Source organism: Mytilus californianus, unplaced genomic scaffold (genome assembly GCF_021869535.1).
Source record: "Mytilus californianus isolate M0D057914Y unplaced genomic scaffold, xbMytCali1.0.p SCAF_8, whole genome shotgun sequence".
Taxonomy (NCBI): domain Eukaryota; kingdom Metazoa; phylum Mollusca; class Bivalvia; order Mytilida; family Mytilidae; genus Mytilus; species Mytilus californianus.
Genome location: NW_026262734.1, coordinates 56,403,305 through 56,427,202, shown reverse-complemented (window position 1 = coordinate 56,427,202; position 23,898 = coordinate 56,403,305). Strand labels below are relative to the sequence as shown.

Here is a 23,898-nt window from a genome sequence, read left to right as displayed (position 1 = left end):
AACTAAGTCTTACAATTTGCTTAACGAACATGGGATTATGTGGTTAGCTATTGTTGCAAGCATAAAGACATTCATAGTTGATATGTTCTTAATTTCCAGTTTTGATTAAGTTATTAGCATTTATGTGCCTTGAAATTTGTTTGTTTTATTATTTTGAACAATTTTGTTAGCATTGTTTGAATAATTACTTAGAATATATATTGACATTCATCTTTCAGGAAAAGTTATACAACCAATTGTATTCTAACATGTTGAGAAATTTATAAAACTCAAACCATATATAAGCTAGTAACCTTAACATGCCAACCAGTATATATCATTCAAAGTAAAACTCGAAATTGGGTTAACTTAACTAAGTGGATACATCTTTAAGCTTTCTCATATACGTCATAGAATATATAACAAAATTATATTCGGAATAATAATTCCTCTAATGAAGTAACAGACTTTAGATTTTTATCTTTATGTCATACTTCGAATGTAATAAACTCTAAATCATCATATTACCGTTGATAGTAGAAACTTTGGACTTATAGACGTGGCAAATTTGAGAAAACGGATGGAAAAATGTTAAGTGCAAATCGTTTACCTCATAGTTATTTAATCACAAAACCTATTAACCGGGTTATATACTTATTGATAAAAGTGAAATACGTCATTTGGTTTTCCGAAATCTAATATATGCATTATGACCTTAACACCAAATGAAATAATTGAAATTAGTAACGATTGTATCGTTACTTTCATTTTCTTTCGGAACACTCATTACTAATACTTGCAAATGATTTGAATTTAATTTCGTAAAATGATTGAAATTGCATAAATTTGACAAGTTCTACAAAGGAAACAAAATATAACGCTTTTACAAAGACACTGTTAAAACAGAACTTCAGGCTTGTATGTAATCTAATTGTTTATTTGTTAAAGATTGAAGGGATTTCACATTTCAATGAAGTTGTATTTTCAAACGTCAACATTAAGCATACCTGAAAACTTGAACAAGAGTAAAATGGACATGTAGTCAACGTCAATGAGCAATCAACTTAATGACATAAATCCCCCACAAGCGATCTAGGGGTCAATATATAAGTTTAGGGAGAACGCAACATTTCAGCAGATAGTATGCAATAATATTTACTAACCATGTAACCAAAGAGGCCTTTCTAGCTAAATTAGATTAAATGTGTTCGTAATAAGATATGTAGACGAAAGGAAAACTTATCTTAGTATCTTTTCGAGAATGATTGATAACAAAAATAGCTCAAAACATGTTTAAATAATATTCGATGCATATTAAGTTCAGAAGGTAATATCTATAAATGATTATGGCAATACCTGCTATCATATTCATTAAAGTTCACCAATTGAGCAGGTTTGTACTTGCATGATTCATTCTGTTATGAATGTAATACGATATAATTTGCATTGCAATTTCTATTTGCATAAACTACTAATTTGGTAAGCTTTTCTCTTAATCATAGTCCGTTGGTCCACTTTCATGACATTTAAAACAAAAGTTATACAATATCAATATACCTTGACCTTATGAGATAGCTATAATCTCTCAAATGTCGATAAAGCTATATGATTTGAACATGTCATTGAAAACCAAAAGTTAACTTAAATTGTGTATTGAAGTTTTAAAAAAAACGGTATTACAAGAATCAATATCAAATCAATTGGATCTTATCAGTTAATGCGATTAAACAATCGAAATAACAAATTTACCTTTATCATGTTTATAGCTGGTAATTGTCCCGTTATATGACGTAATTCTGTGTCATTGGATAATTGAATGTGAACAATTTCTTGTATCTTTTTATCAGTGAAATGTTTAAAAATTCACATCAATATAAAAATGATTAGCATTTTATTATATTTGTAGTGATTTTTCCAATCAAAGGAAAACACATGTTTTTAATAATTCTGTTTTAATGGTGGTTTAAGATTTCAGAAAATTCTGTTTCCATTGTCCCACAAATCTTATCTTTCTGCATTTAGAATATTATCAGCAACAGCTTTTGAGCATTTGATAAAACAAAAGACAACGTTACACCTATATCATAGCATGTACCAGATTATAAATTCTTTTAAGAGACAGTACGGTTGTTTAAATTATATTGACTTTATACGTCAATTGTTGGACAAAATAGCATTCAACAAATCAATTCCCCTAAAATCCAAGATAAATTAATAAGAACCACAGCAAAAATTGGTCGAACTAAGGTGAACAAGAAGTGAAATCTTGTCTTGTTCTGCTAGTATCAATCTTTTTTTTTTGCTCGTGTCAATTTAATTTGCAATAATTGAACGCATTCTGTGATTTAAAAGGCGAGGAAAAGAGAATTGGTTTGTGGCAAATGCAAGAAAAATATGTATATGACAGATGTGACACACATACTCCTTACAGTTGAATAAAATCATGATTCCGTCGATGAAATGTTTGAAACATGACCATATCTTTACATCAGATAAACACAAATCATCTTTCAAAGAAATCATGATATAAACGCAGAGACTGGTATATTGTATTCAACAGGAGATACACTTCATTTGAAGGTGCTGCTTGAATTATGCTACATGGTAATAGAAGGGTTCACACTATAAAACTTGAAAACGAAATATGTGTTGTCCTACTGTTCAATAAAGATCATTTGTGTTCATTTCAAGATATTGTTTGTAGGTAATATCTAGATAAAACTAACAAGACTCTGCTCATGCACTTGTATATATTGTTTCCTATTGTTATTTTATTTCATTGTATTCCACGACAAAGTAAATGTATTACACATGATTATGACTGTATCTGAAGTCAAATTATTGGAATGGCGCAAACATAATAACATTTGTGTTTGCCAAATCATCAGAACAGATTAATTGTAATTCATTTTAATGCGTTTCGATATAAAATGGTAGCCAGATCACTAAATTTTAAATTCGGATATATTGATCTTCCTATTAACAGTCCAAATTTTCTGATTGGGTTAAATTGATATATCCTTCAGAACTAGAAATCAACGAAACAACAGACACGACTTCATCCGCCTCATGTATAGACTTATACCTCGAATTTGACATAAGCGGTCATCTCAGTACCAGAATCTATGACACACGAGACGATTTTGATTATAAATTCCCCTCACCTTAGCATGCTTAGTGCAATATACCAACTTCACGGGCATATAGAATATGCATTTTCCAACTCATTCGGTATTGAAGAACTTGCAGCTGCTACTCAGGCTTGATAGAACGTCACCAGTGTCTGAGCAGAAAGTTGATGAGCCAGGGTTATGACAAAAAACGTCTCGACCTTTTTAAAAAGAAATTCCATCGGAAGATACCAAGACCTTATTGATAAATATTCCATATCAAATTCACAAATGATACATGATGGTCTTGAAGTATATATTTTAGGTACTGACGTTGTTTTTCATCTTAATTACTTTTTATAGCATCTTTTATTCGTCTTTGTACTTAGAACCTTTATTGTTTAGTCCATGTTTGGTAATAACTTTTTGACGTGGCTCGGTATGTATACATCCCATAGTGTGTTATTGTGCTATGGTCATTTTTTTTTGTATTCTTGTCTTTCATTTTTGCTAATGTGCTTTGTCTAGCATGTGTATAGCGTGTATATATGCCAATTTTATTTTTCTTAGTTGACAGAGTTGTTTGTTTTTATAGTGATTAAGATTATAACACAATGTTGACTGCTGTACCCTATTTTTGACATTTTTTTACATATTATGTCTGTTTGTTTTGCTCACACATTGTTGTCGATATATTGGAATTGTATACGACTGTCATACAAATGAGAGGTTTAGCTAGCTATACAACCAGTTTTAATCTACCATTTTCTACATAAGGAAATGTCTGTACCAAGTCAGGTATATGACAGTTGTTTTCCATTCGTTTGTTGTGTAACTTTTTGAGCTTCTGATATTGCTATTTTTTAGGGAACTTTCTGTTTCGAGTTTCCCTTTGAGTCCGGTGGGTTTGTAAATTTACTTTTTGATGACATCATCTTCGATATATTTGTAGTGGGAATCAGTGTGGTTCTTCATAAAGTAAGGACTTGAAAAAAAGATTTATGTTTGTTACTTTACTGCAAAAGTGTAATACCTTGTTGTTATTGAAAATCTTCGATGTTTGTTGAAGGTATATGAAAGAACAGGTGTTGTTTGATTTTTTATGTAATCAGGTATTGTTTTCTGTGCAGATGTCAATGGAAAATATACGTAATATTGATGGCATCCACACCCATATTAGAAAATTAAAAAAAAATGTAGCCTGATCTACTAATATTTTTTGTCATCTTTGGAAGTAGTTGTCATGTGTTTCATTAGCCTAGGGTTAGGTATTTTCATAATTATAGTAACCAATCAATACTGCACATAATTTAAATCAATAATGGAAGTGTTTTGGGATTCTTGAACTAGTGAATTGACTTTAATAATTGCATTGAAAAGAGTTTAGTTCGAATATAGAGAATTGTCAAAAGTTTAATAACAGAGGATAACATAACAAACCATCCATAGCTACGGTATGAATTGCAGAGGTGTATATTTTTGTAATTGTGACATGACTCCCGTTGTGCCGAACTTAGGTGTTTAAGCGTTTAACAGAGGTGTTTATAAAGTTATGCTTCTGTCTCTTTGAAACATACTCCACATGAACTTACATATTCACAAACGAAACATATTCTAAGGTTCTAATATGTCATGAGCAAACAAAATAAGAAGCAAAAAATTGCATCCCATTACAATAAGTATGTGTACATACTACCGTGAATTTGTAAAATTAGGAATTTTGGAAATTCCTTGAAATAATTAGTGATTTTGTAAAATCCCTAACAGTTTTAATGATTTGACTGGTAAATCTTTTGTGGACGAAACGCGAGTCTGGCGTACAAAATTATAAGCCTGCTGAGTTTATTTTTACACTATTTTAAGTGACCACTACTACATGTACTAAAAGACATATAAACAGATATGAAGACTACAATTTATTTATATTTGCGTGATAAGTTTATGTATATTTGCTTTTACATAATTGCTCTTCTTTTGCCAGTTTGGTAACCTATCAATTTATATACAGGTCCAATACATATATCTGTATTTAACATTTATTGTGGATAAAATGTCTTGTTGTAGATAAAATCTCTTTTTATACTTAGCTTATTAATATTTATATAAGACAACACTTATTGGATTTTTAGAAATCATTTTTTTTACTTTAAAGTCTACAATGATTATATTTGACTAGTTCTAAGAGTTTGAGTCAGAGTTATGTGCCCGGCTAGGGTGACATATCTTCCTTTCGACTTTAACCATGTGATCTGGCACTAGATGTTTCATAGCAAATCGCTTTAATATATTTTCGTCCTTATATTACTATAATTACATGGCATAAACCAATCAATCTCTAACTACTTGCATGTTTTCTCCTGTTACGAAGGTAATCGTTTATTTCATGTTTTGACTTGATATTTGATTTTAAAAAATATGTTTACTTTTAAGCAATTACTGACTTAAACACTACACATAAAATAACTTTCATACATGCACAAGGTAGTAACATGAAATAGTTTTTTTGTGTGAGTCTAATGCAATAAATTCCAAAATGTCCTCATAAGTTATCTTGTTTGTATGGGTCTTATGCAATAAATTCCACAATTTCCTCTTTTCTTCCCCTTTTCCATATCATATTACCAATGATTACATTTTAATGTTTTTTTTTAAACCAAGATACATTGATTATTTCACAAATATCCTGAAATAAATAAGATAATCTGTAAACAAATCTTCATAATTTCAGGAATTTGATAAAATCCCTTGTAAAAAACATGGATTTTATAAAACCAATAATCAGTTCAGGGACTTTTAAAAACTCCTGAAGTTTCAGAAAGTTTACAAAATCACTAAAACAAAGAGGTGATAAACACACATTAAGATTCGTGAAATGGCATTGTAAAATAAACTCGAAAGCCTGAAATGGGGTGTGCTGGAAAACAATTTATGTATGACAATCAACAACAAAATCAATTGAACTTGTCGGACGCCTGGCCAAATGATTTTTTTTAACAATTCCGATAAACGCAAGTAGCCATTAGTATCTACACATATAGCTTATATATTGATAATGAATTTATTCTGTTGTGGTAACGTAATTTATTCATGTTGCATTACATTTATGTTTTGTGTAGTATCAAGTTAATAAGTACATATGCATTTTGATTATCATACAGTGACTTGACAAAATGTAACAAAACTCAAAGGAAAAACCAACGGTGTGATTATTTACAAAACAATAATTAAATCAAAACAAATATGACCAACAGCAATGAACGAAAATAACTAAATTACAGTATCCTGACTTCGGACGGATCCATAAGAATGTAGCGGACTTCACGAGCGCCCACCCCCTTAAATGGGACAACAGCACAAAGTTAAAAAACAAATTGTAAAAATTAGCTGGAAAGGGATTGGCAAGAATCACACAAGTCAAGTAACAAGAAGGAAAAAAAAAAAACAACAACAAAAGACACAAAGAAACCATAAGAGTACTCGCAGTGATTAAAGGAAGTTCAAGGCCATGACAAAATTTAAAAATAAATCAGGTTTCCCAGAATGAAATATCAATTAGGAACCATCCTATATAAAGAATATTGACAATCATGAATGTCAATTATTATTGCTAAAATTTAAAAAAAAGCATCAAAATTTAAATGATTGTCAATTTTTATTTCCGTTTTCAATTAACGGTTACTTTTTTCTTAAAATTGTTTGAGATAAAAAAAAACGAATTAGAAATAAAACAACTGTAACTCAGTACCAAAATGACAACTAAAAAAGAGATATTTGCCGGATTATTTATATTTCCTTTCAGTTCAATAGATATGAGAAGATGTGGTATGAGTGCCAATGAGACAACTCTCCATCCAAGTCACAATTTGTAAAAGTAAACCATTATAGGTCAAAGTACAGCCTTCAACACGGAGCCTTGGCTCACACCGAAGTATGAATGATGGAAATACCATCTCCTTCTATTATAGGAATTTGAACAATGTCAAGTAACATAATTTGTTGTCCCAAATACTTGAACGAAATAGAAAAAGCAACACAACGTACACTTTTGCAGCCGGCTTCTTTTCCAAATGTTCAATATCTTGAAAATATTGAAACGCGTTTCATTCAGACTCCAAAATTAAAATGTCGACAATAATAAATTTGAATTTGTTTACCGTTTTTTAAAATAAAGATAAACCTGAAAAATTTAAATTGACTTTCAGTAAGTGTTTGAAATCTTTCAAATTCTAAAATGCTTAGCAACCAGTTTTCCTCATCTTGAAAAAAGCAAAACGAAAAAACTAGAAATAATAATTATTTTTCAGACAATATCGTATACTTTTTTTCTATAAGGAAATTTTGTATTTACATCAAACTAGTAATCAAATTCTGCACTAACTAATATTTTGTTTTTGCAACCCGTCAGCTTTGATTATAAATATAATTGTTTCAATCGTGCATTATCAAAATGATAAGCGGCAGATATAAGACGACATTAAGCAAGCTTCAAATAAAAGTTCCCGTTTGATATTTCTCCGACACGAATGATTGATTTGGCAGCGGAAAGGGATATAATAGTCCTATTAGTAGCAAGCCACCTGATCTAAAAACATTACATGAATTGTACTCAAGCGCGATCAGACTTCTCTTACTGCTAATGGTCGCATGCTTTGCAGAGTAGCAACAAACTCACGATACATTACAAAATGTGCATTAATTTGACATATTGTCATTTCTATAAACATTTTTGTGCATCCAAACTTCGTTGAACTGCATCTGAATATCGACCTAAACAATATAGGTATCATTTATAGTCCCAGAGATAAAATCAATTATGGAATGGACGAAATAAAGCTAATGGTACAAAATGTATAGAGTGGTATGAAAAGTCAGTTTTGCACGTTAGATAATGATTTCTCAAAACTCCATCCGTATGTTTTGTAAAGAATAACATGCAATTGCTAGGTCCATTTCACTTTCAATGCTATTATTCTTATTTTGGGTCGTGAGAGACAATACAAAGTTATTTGTCCAGTGTTTTGATATAAATCAAGTAGTTGGTAAATTTCTATCAACATATTGTATGACAATGAAAAAGTAAAATCAATGGAGAAACCAAAATTAATGACCTAGAATAAATGAAGCAATCTTGCACACTTCAGGTGAATTACAGAGAGTTACGGTTCTTGAATTTCCTCTTTATAATTTGAGGTTGGATTGTATGATATTTATGATACAAATGGCAGCAGAAACACAGTGTAGTTTTCAGTCTTTCCATTCCTCAGTTAATTGCTCCAATTTTGATACTTTTTATCCGGTTAATTCATTTTCTACTTCTTTATCTACAATTCTGTTGACAGAGTCTGGTTTACTTTCTACAAAATTTACGGAATCTTCTATAATTTGTCAAAGTCATCTCAATGAACTGCAGGAACAGAATCGTCTGCGGCAAAAATCTAAATGTTGTGGCATTCCTTTACACCTTTCATCACATCATTTAAAAAATTAAAAAAGATCGGTAAAATTGAAAGCTGACAGATATTTGACCAGACAACAAGTGGAAGAGATAAGCAAGAGATACGGTTTAGTCTTGACAGTTGGTACACGTAAGTACAAATGTGATAAGTACCCTTCTTTCGTGTAACCTTGTGTGCAAAGTTCTTATTAAATAAAATACAAGGATATTCCACAATCTTTCATTTCCAGTAAATGGCCAACAACAATCAAGAACTTAATCTGTTTTATTATATACTTGCTCAAGATATGTCATTTTGTGTATACATATATCATGAAATTGAAAGGAGAATGCAACCAGGGATATCTCATTGTATCCCCACGGGTGTAATTAATAACCTGTTTTGTATTACATGTGGAGTGTAATAACCTGACCATTATTACATGAGGTGTAATTCAATTTTTCAAATTGGGGACCGGTGTTTTCCCCGATATGTCGAATGTACACAGTTTCACAATTTTGCGGAAAATTTAGTGTAATTCCGTTATCGTTTACTATTATTTGTGTACCAGTTTCTGACCCGTGTTGTTTTGGAAAAAAAATCGGATATATGCTTAGGATAGATTTCTATTGTGGTTTTGTGAAAATAGCTGAATGTAAACAAAGTTTAAGCAAGAGATAATCAATTTCTAGTGTACAAGGTACCTTTTGATCAGATAGCTTTGACAACATACAGTGAGTCAGATTGGGGAGACAAAAGTATTTGTCTCATGTGATTTTTCAATGTTCATTTCATCACATTTTTTCCAAAAAAAAAATTAAGGCCATTGCTTGTCAGGTATTAAAGAATTAGTGAAAATACATGTAGAATTGCATCAATTTGTTTACAATTATATCGCCATCATTTTTTGTCATGATTTATCCTAAGGCCAGGGGGCATGTTGTGGCTGCAAAGCCCTACCCCCTTTTTGCCAATTTTGAAATGTGTTCTATATAATGGAGATGTTTAATTGTTTTTGGTTACTTTCCTGTCGAAATGTGAAAAAACAATACAAGGGAAATGTTTTCAAAAAGGGGGTTTTCATTTTAGTTGAAAAACAGTAACTTGGTATTTCAAGCACAAAACAATAATGACGCTCTGAATAAAAATCATGACCAAATAAAAGAAAAGAAATATATGCGTCTGTTGAAACAAAATTCATTGAAATCGACAAGAAATGCACAGATTTATAAATACATTTTTTGTTATACAGTAAAGAATCGTATGAGATGAATACTGAAACATCTGTTATTGAAGAATATGATAAATACTGTAGGTTATGACATATATGGCATTTTGCATATCATATCCCATATCATCCCTCTACCAATATTAGCACTCTGGCCTTCGGCCCTCCTGGTTACATGTAACAGGGATGTCTCGGGATGATATTGGATGTGATATGAAAAATTCTATTTAATAATCTATTAGTTTTTAACAGTGACACCAGTTGCATGACCTTAAGTTAATGACTTGTTGCCTTGTTAATTGCCAAATTAGAAAATTAATAAAATGAGGTTTTAATTAGACATTTCAGGTAATTATTATGAATAAAAAATATGTACTGGTTTAGTGTATTCAAATGCTTGTACACTTAGTTGCATTAAAATTGCATAGTTGTGTCTCTTGATTAAACATCCAAAAATAAATAAAAAGATCCTGGTAAATAAATGAATTTGATTTTGGTAAAAAGTGACACATTGAAGTACTTGAATCTATTAATAAATCTTATCAATCAGATGTTTATGGTATACACATGTCTGCTGTCCCTCCGTTCCTCCACACGTCATATTGATATTTTTTCTTGAAACTTTGAAGAATTTTTGGGTATGATGGAAAACACTTTCCTTTCGTTTTTTTTTTTTTGTCAACAATTTTTCTTTTCCAGAGTTACAGAACTTTGAACGTCAAAAATAATATATATTTTTTTTTCACTTTGGAATTGAAATCACTGATATCCTTATTACTTGTTAATTTACTGTAATCAAATTTCAAAGGATGGTACCTCCATATAAAAAATATTCCCTGGGAGTCCAATTTTGATGCAGTTGTTATACGACGGCAAAAATTTTTTTAGGTCGTATTATGGTATGGCACAGTTGTTGTCTTTGGCGTCTGTGGTCACTTCGTTTCCAGTCAATAACTTTAGTTCCAAAAGACCAATCCTTATGAAATTATAAAAATTGTTCCTTGGCACAATAGGAAGGCTGGTATAGGTTTTGGGTATTTTGGCTCCGCCGATTATAAAAAAGGGCCAAATTGGGTGTTTTCGTTCATTTTGATGTAGAACATTTTAAATAACTTTTTTCAGATTTTGATGGGGCGAATTTGTCCCTGTGCTGCTATCACTATAAATTTAGTTTGGCAATTATTAGCATTCTTATTTACCTTATGCAAAATGTACCCAGGTGTGCGTTACAGGCTCCTGGGTGACTCTAGTTTTTGTTGTTACAACTATGATATAACGATCTCAGTTCAAATGTAAATAGTAAATTTCAATCTTGTATCGTAGTTCTTTTTATATTATAGCTATCTGTACATCATGCAGATGAAAAATCTTCAGAGATGGCTATAGTAACGGATATTAATCAATCGGTTGAAGAAGTAAGTATTATTGTATAAAATTACAACATAAATTTGTATGGTATTAGTATATATGTGTGGAATGCAAAGATATTGAGTAAATGTACATCAAACAGTACAAATGTATGCTATACAGAAAAAAAAACATTACAAAAGAGGAACACTTTTATTGTTCATCTGCCTCTGGTGCGAGACCTACAGCGAAAAATTTACTCATACCCAACAGGAAAATCAAACGTGCACGTTGCACTGGTTTGAGAAGAATTCTGGCAAAAGTGACTGAATGACACTTCAGTACCGTTCAAACTATGATGAGATCTTAAATCAACGGATGGAGGATTGTGAACAAATGTTCATGTATTTAAGGATTTTTTTTCCATTTAAAGACAACAGAAATCCACCAAGGTTTTATGAAAGACACAAAGCTGTTCATATGCATAACTAAGTAACTTGAATGGTCTAGTTAAAGCAGAAAACCTGTAATACGACTTTAAATGTTTATAACTTGTTCAAACGAAGTACATTTTTTTCAAACAGTCAAACTGAGGAGCCACTGCAACAACAAACAGAATCATCTGACGGATTCTTTTGAGACCAAGACCTGATCACAGCTATGAATATTATAAACATGTACATGTATGTACAAAGCATTTATTAGTTACCATGGATGTTACATTGTATAGTCAAATTAAAAAAATGCTTTTTAAAGTGACCACATAAATAGATTCCACCATGATTACTAGTATTGGTTGATTATTGATATTATTCAAATTTAGTACAACATATATTCAATTTTGAAATTTTACAATGAAATATGGAGATACAAAACCATTGTGAAAACTTTTGTATTCAGTTATGCGGGAGGTGCTCGATAAACATACTATTTATTTTGTTTAGCCCTACTAGCATTTTTTACAATTTTTAATTTAATTCATATTCTATATGTATAGCCTGGTTTGGGACAATTTGCATAATTTCATAAAACCATCATCCGGTTAATGACTTGTAAACTGCATCAGACCATGTTATAATTTGTAAAAACTAAACTAATATTGAAAACAATCCTCAACTATTAGTATTGTACTTTGTTATTTATATATTGTCAACATTTGGATTGTACTGACCTAAAACACTTTTGTGTAGGCTCAGGTGAAAGTACAATTCAAATGAACACTGATTCAGACATAGATAACAGATGTGTCTCTAGATCGACCTACAAAATTGAAAGTAGAATGCCGAAACAACCGTATGAAAGGGATTAATCCAAAAACATGCACACTATTAAAATTGCTACATATAATTATCAAACAATGTATGTGGCTCGATTCATAGAATTCAAGAATCATATGTAAATTGCAACATATGATTTTCATATGTGCTTATACGGTCATATGATTTACATATGATAATCATATTTAGTTTATTGTCATATAATAATCATATATCATATGTAACCCTACATATGAAAATCATATGTGCAGTTTGCAATTCAAGATTGATATGTAATGATATGTAGTTTTTTTGGTCGTGTAATACAGGAACAGATCCATAGTGCGATTACTAATAAACAAAACAGACACTAAAAAATAATATCAATTTTTTAGGAAAATGTTTTGGAACTGTTCATTATTGTTAGTGTTTTGTGAGATTTCACAGTAAATCAACTATGGATTTTCATTTATAATGTGCCTTATAATTTCAGGACAGCAATTTATCCAGTCAGGAAACACAGCAGGGTCAAAACAGCTAAGCATCGGAGGCTTCAGTGGCTAACATTGATCGTCTTGGAAAGCTTAATGAATTTTTGTCTAGCGTGTAACACAAGCCCAGTAAAAACAATTAGAGAGCCATTAGATGCTTCAAGTGAGAGGACACAAAGAAGAAAAAGCAAATGAATGCCTTTCTCTTCTTTTAGAGACAATGTGCCCAGGAGAAAGTGAACAATTAAAAGAGAATATGTTTTCAAAACTGGAAAACAATATGACAAGGATTGATTCTCCACAATTTATTGATGCTCTTGTAGAAAGCTACATGAGGGCAGAGACTTCAACAGTGAGATGTCAGATACTCTCTATCTTAGCAAGCAGCTCTAGACTTGAGGACATTAATTAAAAAATTCTATCTGTGTGACGAGCCACAAATTTTATTCAGCAAAGAAACATGCTAAAGAGTTTGGAGTGGGGGCACCTGTTATAAAAAAAACAGACAGGAAGGAGAGTGGATGATGCCAAACTGTAACACTTTTTAGACTTCATCACATCAAGCCATGCCATAAAGGACTTGCCACTGGGAAAGAAAAACTGACTTTATCATCTGGAGAACTTATTCAAACCCCATATGTTATAAGATGCTTAGCCCCAGCAACCATTGTTAAGCAGTATTCTAGACTATGTCAGGAAGAAAATTTTAATGCAATTGGTAAGTGTGTTTAAAAATCCGTACTTAAAGACCAAACTGCCTACTTATTTTTACCAGTGATTTTGTATTACAATTTTGAGTGAAGGTATTTCATGATTTTAGGAATAAAATATGATGAAAAAAATTGGGGGTCACCGACTTCGTTTCGTCACTATAGCAACCTCAGTTTCGTGTGTTTCCACAATATGAATATTATTTGGTTGTTATTTAAAATTTCAAATAATCCATTGATACCGAACATAGGAGAATGTTTTTCTAATAAGTAAATAAATAAGCATTTTGTTTTACAAACCTTAAAATTTATCAATTCTTTTATTACAAAAACAAATCTGATAACGTACAGAAACTTTAATAATCTTAATAAAATGGTTTATTTATTATAGAATTCGCTAATATGTTGTTTATGGCATTCTGAGAAACAAACAATTTTGGATTTACACTATGAACAACAAATGCTTGAATATATCAACTTTTCCAGACCAACACATATTCAATGAATAACTCGGAAACCAATTGTACGTAAGTTAAATGATCGTTTTCTGAATAACAATTATTTAACGTTATTAATCGTTCTAGAATCTGATTTTCATGAATTCACATGGTTGCAGATAATTTACAATTTTCTTCGAAAGGAATGTCTTGAAATAATTAAACTGAAATGCCGTTTTTCACTAAAATAGTATATACTTTCTGAAGTTAGGTTTTAGTACATTGATTGCTTTTGCATGAACACATTTGAACATTACAGAGTGTTTCTTTCTTAACGGTCACAATTGTTTCCCTCCTTTGTAACTTGTTTGCAACTGACAATTTTGTATCAAATATGTTTGAGTTTGTTCTGATTTACCACATTTACTCACCAAAACATTTTTTTTAAACGGGTACTAAAAAAAGTTGTTTACGAGCAAGATGCAGGGCAATTTTCCCATATATTTGTCTTACTCAAAAAGTCAAATCATAACTTTTTAAAATTCTGATGAAATTCTATAATAAAGAGTCTTATCTAATATGCTCCAAAATTGATCAATAATTTGTTTCCTCAGAATCAAAAAGTTACTAATTCTTGCCTATTTTTGTCAACTTTGCATAGAAGGACATTATTATTCTTAAGACAAAAAAGTGTTTAGCAAAACTTCCAATAAAACTTTTGTTTTGGTTAAGGGTGTCCGATAGATAATTATTTTGTCCAAATCTGTCAAAATTGAATATTTGAACTATCTTTAGGTATCTATAGTTTGATCTTTAAGTGCAAATATGAACCTATAGTACTATGAATTATAGTAAAATTTGAAAGACTTTAAGAAAAGGTTCAGTTGTGATATAAATACAACGGCAACTGGCCCTATATCTTTTCATTTGAATGCAGACAATTTTTATTGTAAGTTTATTTTATTAGGAAGAAAATATAAATATTGGTATAATGATGTCTTTTTAAGTGATTATTAAGTACAATCCAGGATCGTTCTAGAAATAATATGGATATCTCAATTTCTTTTGATTTGTTCTGAATTTTAATAAAAAATAAAGCGAAATTTCTAAATGTCGGTATTGGAATTCCAATTTGCACTACAAGGATTCTTAATACTATGGAATGTATAAACTTAACATATAGTCAATATGTTGCAATTGGACTCTCATAAGAATGTTCAACAGTATCTGTTGCAGCCAGTGTTTCGTATTGTTGATCACTTTTAATATATGTTTCACTACTTTCGCTGTTTGAAGCAGATAAACCGTCATCAAGATTGTCTGGTTCTCTTATTCGATGACTGTCTTCATCATTGAAGTCAATTTTCAGGTTAATGTATTTTCGACAAGGAACAAGATACGAATCATCATATGACGACCTCGAGGAAGCGTTGTTGGATCTATGTATGTTTAAATCGTTGCTAGGCGGAATTATTTCGTGATGGTAATACCCTGTACCAGCATTGTTAGCAGTTATATTCTCTACGATTCTACCATTGCTTGAAGACAGGAGTGTCTCGATATTTGCATTGTGTAATGTAAGCTCAGGTCTACCATTGATATTCGATGAATTGTAATACGCACCATCTATTTCATCGTACTGAGTTTCACTTGTTTCCGGTATTGTTATATTGCCTTGTGTTCCATTGATTCTACAATCAAATTGAAAACTTGTGAATTTAACGATGTTCAATGTTTGTATTTAGATATATTCTAATATGCATATAATTACTTTTATAACAGTTAACCGTTTGTCATTTCACTATTTCAATCCTTAAATATCAAATATGCAGCCTTTTGTGGTATTTTTTTTTTACAAATATAGAATAAGGAGGTGTGGTTTGATTGCCAATAAAACAACTGTCCTTCAGCGACCAAATAAACAACAACAAGTTTGTTTGTTGGCTTGTCTCCAACAATCAAGACTTTTACAAACTAAATTGTTTGACGAGAAATACATTGTGTTTAATGATTTTTAGTGATGGTTTATGTGCCATGTGTATTTCAGCACAGAACATAATGAGTAGTGACTACTTTTAATCTGGTATTACGTGATATAAATGTTAAAATCAAACATTCCTAGTACATTCAGAACGACTGATGAAGATATTATAATCAAAACAAGCTAATCATTTAAAAGGTATAAAAACATATAAATTGTATAACCAAATATTTAGTATGTACTTGTAGTGTAACAAGTAATCCTCACACATGAAACAAAAAAAATGAAAATTGGCCTTACGGCAACATGGTATATTTGATAAGGGTTTGAATAAATAGTTGATAAAATACATATAGTAAACAAGACAATAAATTCACATAATTTAAACATCTATTGCGGCATCTGCACTAGACGACAGAATGTAGATGTAGTATTTTGGCTAAAAGAAACTGTTTTTCGAATACCAATTTCAGCAGAAAGCTACGAGTCATTTAAGTATGCATGAAACAGAAACATATCTCGAAGAGTATAGAATGTAATCTCAAATGATTTGAATCCAACCAAAGTGAGTCTTTAAGAGGGACGGCATTGACAAAAACTTGAAGCATAACAAGTAAAAATGAGTTACATCGGAATACTTGTCTATAGGTAAACTCAAGTATACTTACTCTCCAATTATTTATCACTTATGTATTATCATTCATTCTATTTGCATTGTTTGTATCGAGATACAAAGACATCTTAAAATATTTTATCAATCAACCTAAAGCTGTCCTGGTCGCAAGTAATCTCACTGTTGAGCAGACCATCTAAAAGTTTACTTTTTTTATAAGATTGGTTCAATTGGAGTTGTCCCGGTTGAAGTTAACTTTGAGCAGGACAGGTTTCAAACTTAATTTCAAGAGCTGACCTGTCTAAAGTTAACTTTTTCGGCCAATAAAACGTTCCTATGACTAAGTCTGGTCTTTAAGTTAAATTGATTTTGGTCCTAGCTGTGGAAGCATTTTTTAAAGTCCTCAAACCTGTCTCGGTTTTACCTTTAATAATCTGTCACAGTTTTAGTTTAACCTCTCAAAGTTTAACTTTAACCTGTCAAAATAAGTGTTTATCAAATTACTTTGCTGTACAGTCCAGGACTGCATCCTTTTGTAATAACACGTCGCATAAACTTATTTTTCTCTCAAAATTTTCTGAATATGTAAGATCTTCACAAATGTACAAGGTATATATTGGAATAATTATTGTCATTTTGTCTCTTTTATGTAACATTGAAATTATGAACTTCGATACTTAGTAAGAAAACTAGGATATTTAATGTAAGAAAGGTTAATAAAATTAGATGTCCAAAAGACTGTTATGACATGCTCGTGAGTTTTACAGAAGTATACCTATTGTTAGCAATGTTCAAGCACAACCTTTTTGCCAGAGCTGGAAAATAAATATTGAAATGACAATCATGTTTATTTTTACAGATTGGTAACGTCATGTTTTGTGTTTTGCACATACAATTATATAGATTTAATTCTTATTTGTTATATATATAAGAACGTATACATTTATCTATCAAAATAATGTTATTACTTCCGAATCGTATTAATAATGTTCCAAAAAATTGTAAGCTTAAAGGACAATCGATGACTTCTATGTATATTTAGATATAATCATATATATCGTTTTTAAGTTATTTAAGAATTTGCCTCAATTGGTTTCACATTGTTTACTTCCCACATATTATTTATTACTGAGACAGAGAGACATTAATCATGCATTTTTGCCTTAAATTGCAGTTTACTCTGATGTTTAGTATTAGTGTGTAACGTGTAAAAAAATTACAAGCTTAAAACAAATTGCTATATAATTCAGTATTCAGTACAATTTTTAATGAGAATGTCCTGGTATCTATGATGAGTTTATATGTATTACCTTTCAATCCGTACAAGAAAAGCAGACACCCAACAACTGCGGCACTACTGATGACCCCGGTTTTCCATGAGTAAATGTAAATCACCGAAGGTGGACTACCTGCATAGATAAATGGTTTTCTCATTCTTCATACCATGGCAATTAATCTTTTTATCTCATCTTATTGCACTCAGCGGACAGTACATTAAAACAAGAGAGAGACCTCCAAAACTAAAGGACAATTCCTTTTTGAATTCACTAACTAAAGATAATTGCTGCATTCATCATATGTATGTAGAGCGTGTGACATCTGAACTTGTTTTGAAACTTGAATTTTGGAAAAAAGTATAATAAATATATTATATGACATCAGATGGTTATACTTGTATTAGTATTTTTTATTTTGATCTCAAATATTTGTGTTTGAGCTTCAAACTTTACTTAATGAAATGTAAAACAGTAAACACTGAACATTTGCATTGAACCAAGGTTGTTACAAAAGGAACCACAGTTAAACGCAATGAATCTAATACAGGTTCTGGTTGAAATAAATGATAACAAAGTCAAACCCGACCAAACAACAGTTATATTTTGTAATTGTAAAGACAACAAATTTACCAAGAGTAGACATGTTTGAAGTCACTTGTGTGTCTAATTTTGGAGAGTCGGTCTCGCCATTTTCTGAAGGATATTATGCTCTTATATGGTGCAACATGTTTGTAATTACCCTAACAGTACGTGCGTTCAACTTTACAGTTTTTCTTTTCAATTTTACAGGTCAAGTTTCGAATGAAGTATTTCCAAACGGTAAATATCGGGGGCATTTTACACCTCAATATAGCAAGGACATACTCAACGATTTTAGTTAAGATTAATCCGTGATTACTATTTAATTTTCAGAGAGGCCTTTTGACAATAAAAAAAATACCACAATTATATGAGAATAAAGTATATAATCTGAAATGACTGTACCAAGTCAGGAATATGACAGCTGTTGTCCATTCGTTTGATGTGTTTGTGCTTTTGATTTTGCCATTTGATTAGGGACTTTCCGTTTTGAATTTTCCTCGGAGTTCAGTATTTTTGTGATTTAACTTTTTTCTGATAATACCATCTGTGATTAAAACAATATTTTGTTTGCTCGAGAAAACAATTACAATAAAAAAAGTTGATTCCGGGTACAAGATTCAAAATTCGAAATATCAATTATTACCCAAATGACTTTCATAACCCATAACAATACGATCACGCATATGGGCATAATAGTTACATCCAAAACTTCAGCACAATTGATTTTGTCACGTTCAAATAATTAATTTTGGTTGCTATAACAGACATGATCGAGTCATACAGTAATACACCAATTTTGATCTGAAACGGTAATTTTGGTCTTAACAGTTCTTGAAAGACTGAGCAATACGTTAATAAGTAATTCGCCTGCAGTCAATTAAGATCTGTTCAGTCTATGTTCAGACTCTTTAGTAGTTGTAATTTACCTGTACACATTAAAAACATACTGAATTGTCTGAAAAGCTTCTGAACAGTACTGCATTAATCGCAGTCGAAAAGTCTGCAAATTGACTAAAAGACTGAAAATAGCTTTATAATTAATTGTTTAGACTTTTCAGATGTTGTTAAGATCTAAATGACCGGAATGAAGAGGTATTATCAGAGTCATTTTATGTCCCGTAAAATTGCCAAAATTAGAAAATTATTTTAAATTAATTCGTATAATTAAAATGTTATTAAAATTAACAGGTTTATATAGCTTTATGATGTCATAAGCATGTCTAAATTGACATATTTAGGGACAAATAAACTGAACATCTAAGCACTTCAAAAAAGGTGTTGAAAGCTTAAATATGTTTAACTTAATAACACAGCACGTCTTCTGCAACCCGCCAATTTATTGAATCATCAGGATTCAATCGACCAAATTACTTTTGTCTTGATACTGGAGTGATTTATATACTAGATTGATATATCCTTAATGGATATTGTAGATTTCCAGCTTAAGGAATATGCAATTGTACTTTAAGATTGATTCTAATAAAACGTGTTGTGAACATAGGATAGATATCATACGTTCTTGAAACTCTCAGGATTCAATCGACCAAATTACTTTTGTTTATACTGGAGTGATTTAAATATTAGATTGATATATGCTTAATGGATATTGTAGATTTCCAGCTTAAGGAATATGCAATTGTACTTTAAGATTGATTCTAATAAAACGTTTTGTGCACATAGGTAAGCTATCAAACGTTCTTGAAACTCTCAGTATTCAATCGAGATCGTATGTCATATTGCTAATACTTTTCAATATTTGGTACTAACCAAATTCTTACGACAGATCTTCATTTTTTTTTTAAATTTATTTCCAAATTTTGTGTACACTGCGGGCGATTAAGAACTTGATACTTTGTGAAGCATTTTTTTTAAAATTTTGCCTTCGAGATGTAGATTTCGTCGGGTAACTGTAACATTGACATATACCTCATATTTAATTTCATTTGAAGTTAATCCTTATGAGTCAGATGTTATCGTATTGAACTAACAATCGTATGCGTTTAAGTATCGAATCTATTTTTGTAAACGCAAATGAATCCAAGTACCTTATCATAAATTGTTTTTGGTAGAGTAAATACAAAACATTTCGTTAAAATGTTGACTGTCATCAAGGTCCAAAGCATTACTCGTTAATTATTGTATTTATGCAACTCGATTGTTTAATTATCGAATTTTAAAGTATTTGCCTAGGCTCGTACTTTAAATTCGATATTTACTTACTAAGAGAGGCGAAAGATACCAAAGGGACATTCAAACTCATAAGGACATAACTGACAACGCCATGGCTAAAAAAGAAAAGGACAAACAGACAAACAATAGTACACAAAACACAACATAGAAAACTAAGACTGAGCAACACGAACCCCACCAAAAACTAGGGGTGATCTCAGGTGCTCTGGAAGGATAAGCAGATCCTGCTCCACATGTGTATCTCGATTTGATAAATCCGATAATCAACTGTTACCAATGTAAGAATATATATATATCAACAAATTATTATAGTTCGTACTTACAGGTCACAGTAATATTAACAGTATCAGAATCTTCCCCAGCTTTATTGCTTGCCATGCAGGTGTACTGTCCAGATCTTTCAGGTTTGATTTTGTTGTACAGAACACTCTTTGTTGCATTTTGAAAAGCATTTCCATTAAATAACCATGAAAATATATCCACATTTACGGTTGCATTGTCTTTTTCTCGACATTGTAATTCCATGTGTTGACCCTGTTTTACATTAACAATCCTTTCCTTTTTTCGTACACTATAGTTTATAGAAATGGTTATCGACACTGCAGGCTTCACTAAGAAAAAAAAATGACAGGCGACTCATATTGAGACGAATTAAAACTAAATGTATTTGAAAGTGCATATCAAAGTGATAAATACTCTCTCTGAATATTTCCTACAAATAAACTCATTGTAGATACCGGGATTTCTGTACGCTAGACGCGCGTTTTGTCTCCAAAAGATTCGTCTATGACTTACGAATCAATCAAGTTAAAAGGACAAATAAAGTACAAAGTTGAAGACCATTGAGGACCTGAAATTCCAATAGGTTTTGCAAAATACGGCTTAGGTCATCTATTCATCGATGAAAAATCCTTAGTTTTTCAAAAATGTTTAAGATTTGTTAACAATTTTTTTATAATTATGACCATGTCATTGATATTTCATGTCGACGAAGAAGTTTTGACTACTTGGATGGTGATACCCTCAGGGAAGAAACCTCCAACAACAGTGTCAATGACCCAGTGGCTGTAAATAAACTCATAGATACCACGATTACTATTTTATACGCCAAATGCGCGTTTTTTTATAAAACACTCATCAGTGACGCTAGATTAAAATAACATCAGTTCCATAAATCACCATGAGATCCCTGTAAAAATATGCGTTTGAACAATTTTACAGCACGACTTCGGATTTCACAATATATTAGGCTTACCCTTGATATGTGTTTTTCATAAAACTGTAGAAGAGGGGCGAAAGATACCAAAGGGACATTCAAACTCACAAGCCGAAAATAAACTGACAACGCCATGGCTAAAAAGAAAAAGACAAACAGACAAAAAATAGTACACAAAACATAACATAGAAAAACTAAAGACTGAGCAACACGAACCCCACCAAAAACTGGGGATTTACAACTTATAAGATACTTGTTTTATTTCAAAATTAACAGTATTTAATTAGAAAATCATGATATTGAAATTGACGAAAAAATAATTACATTGATAATGGCGGTACACGTAAATAACTGTTCTTTAAAAGTAATATTATAAGTCAGATACTCACAAAAAAGATTTAACTGTACACCGGCTTCAAGTGGATAAGTTTCTTTGCTGTTTTCCGTTATACATGTAAACTCTTTCAAATTGTAAGATCGATGGGCCTGGAGCACATATTCCAATGATTGAGTGTTTCCTGAGGCCAGTAATTTTTTTTCTGTTATCCAATGTAATGTATCACCTGGTAGAAACCCTATAACAGTGCAGGCCAAGGTTATATTTTCTCCTTCAGTTCCGTGTAAAACGCCTAAGTTGTTTGCGCCATCTACCTTAAGTTCTGAGTTAAAAGGGATATTATCAACATGAAATTATACCATACACATCGATCATCGTAAGTTTGTAAAAAAGATAATATACTGTTCGAGTATAGATCAATTCATAAGAACAGCGTTTAATGTGTCTACATTGCAATGTTCCTGAGTTGTCTTCCTTGTTTTGTGTTTTTTATTAAACGATACGTGTTTTGCAATTTTGATTAGTTAAGAAAATTCCTTTTTTTATTAAAAGTGAGAATGAAAACGGGCAATGTATCAAAGAGACAACAACCCGAGCAAATAGCAGAAAACAGCCCAAGGTCACCAATGGCTCCTCAACACAGCGAGAAAAATGGAGGGGGTTGAAAATGATTTAATTGTATATAATGTATCTATATACAATCGCCACTTTAAATGCATTTTGCTATGAAAATGCAGACGACATAAGGTAACTTCGTATGCAAATTTGAAACGATTCTTATAAAAACTACTTGCTACCATTATTGGTAAAATCTATATAATATTAGCACTATATTTACTTTCTTAACAAATCTGAATAGCATGTGATTTATATTGAAAGAATGAAATAACCTCATTTAAAAATATTTGATAAGGAAAATTACTTACTACGAAGATTAACGTGTATTGCATAGGAGACGTCATTAATCGCCACGCATAAATATGTACCGAGATCGTCTATTGTAAGATTATGTATTAGTAGTTTACAATCAGAAGTAACATTTAATCTGTCAGATACATTTAGATTTAGATTAACACTGTTTTGTCCATTTCTGCACTCAGCAAGAACATCTTTAGAATCGGAATATTGCCATATAGTAACTTTTTCGTTTGGACATTTTATTTTCACATCTGACCCAGTGCTAGCATAAATGGTCTCTATCTCATTCATTTGAAATCCTAGGAAAAAAGGTAACCATTTATAAGAACAAAATAAAGATACACTTTCATATTGTACGTTTCAAAATATTTTTCAAAATTATGTATGTTTTAAGATGCCTCAAATGTATATAAAGATGTTTATAATTTTGAACAGCAGTTTACTCTTAAATCAAGATACATACAACAGTCGATATCGAACTTTGACCTATATTTAAATTTTGTGTAAGAGTTCCAGAAATGAGATTACAGTTGCTGTGTGAAAGGTGGTTTATGATTTAAGCAATATGATTCTCCGTTAAAACAATATTTTACTTTTTAAAAAAGTAACTTGTCTGCACTAGAGTATTATGATTAAATAATCCGACCATTAATCATTCAAATCAAAAATGATATTAAAACATTGATAGACCTTGTACGATTTACAGTGTGTCATCTTGTGGAGACTCCTGTAAATTTCTTTTCTTATCATAAACTGTTGAAAGTTGTGGTTACATTTAATTAGTTCCTGCT

General features: G+C 31.0%; 2 protein-coding genes across 5 annotated transcripts in view; both read right to left on the bottom strand.

The window, feature by feature from the left end:
- LOC127711078 (uncharacterized) overlaps positions 1–23,898 on the bottom strand; it is a 1,247,322-nt gene that overhangs the window by 563,437 nt on the left and 659,987 nt on the right. The window lies entirely within an intron of this gene.
- On the bottom strand, positions 14,947–23,406 carry LOC127711080 (hemicentin-1-like). Its single transcript, XM_052217046.1, has 5 exons — positions 23,116–23,406; positions 22,242–22,511; positions 20,960–21,247; positions 17,898–17,996; positions 14,947–15,684 (listed from the first exon to the last, which is right to left on the bottom strand). Exons 1-5 carry the CDS (start codon positions 23,396–23,398, stop codon positions 15,659–15,661), a joined length of 966 nt encoding a protein of 321 aa, XP_052073006.1. The 5' UTR covers positions 23,399–23,406; the 3' UTR covers positions 14,947–15,658.

What these genes read in the sequence shown, in the direction of transcription:
- LOC127711080 (XM_052217046.1), bottom strand. Translation starts at nt 23,398, where the DNA reads ATGAATGAGATAGAGACCATTTATGCTAGCACTGGGTCAGATGTGAAA. An exon ending in AATACACGTTAATCTTCGTA is followed by an intron (nt 22,512 to 23,115) that starts GTAAGTAATTTT and finishes CTTTTAACTCAG; the next exon opens with AACTTAAGGTAGATGGCGCA. An exon ending in TGTTAATATTACTGTGACCT is followed by an intron (nt 17,997 to 20,959) that starts GTAAGTACGAAC and finishes TTATCTATGCAG; the next exon opens with GTAGTCCACCTTCGGTGATT.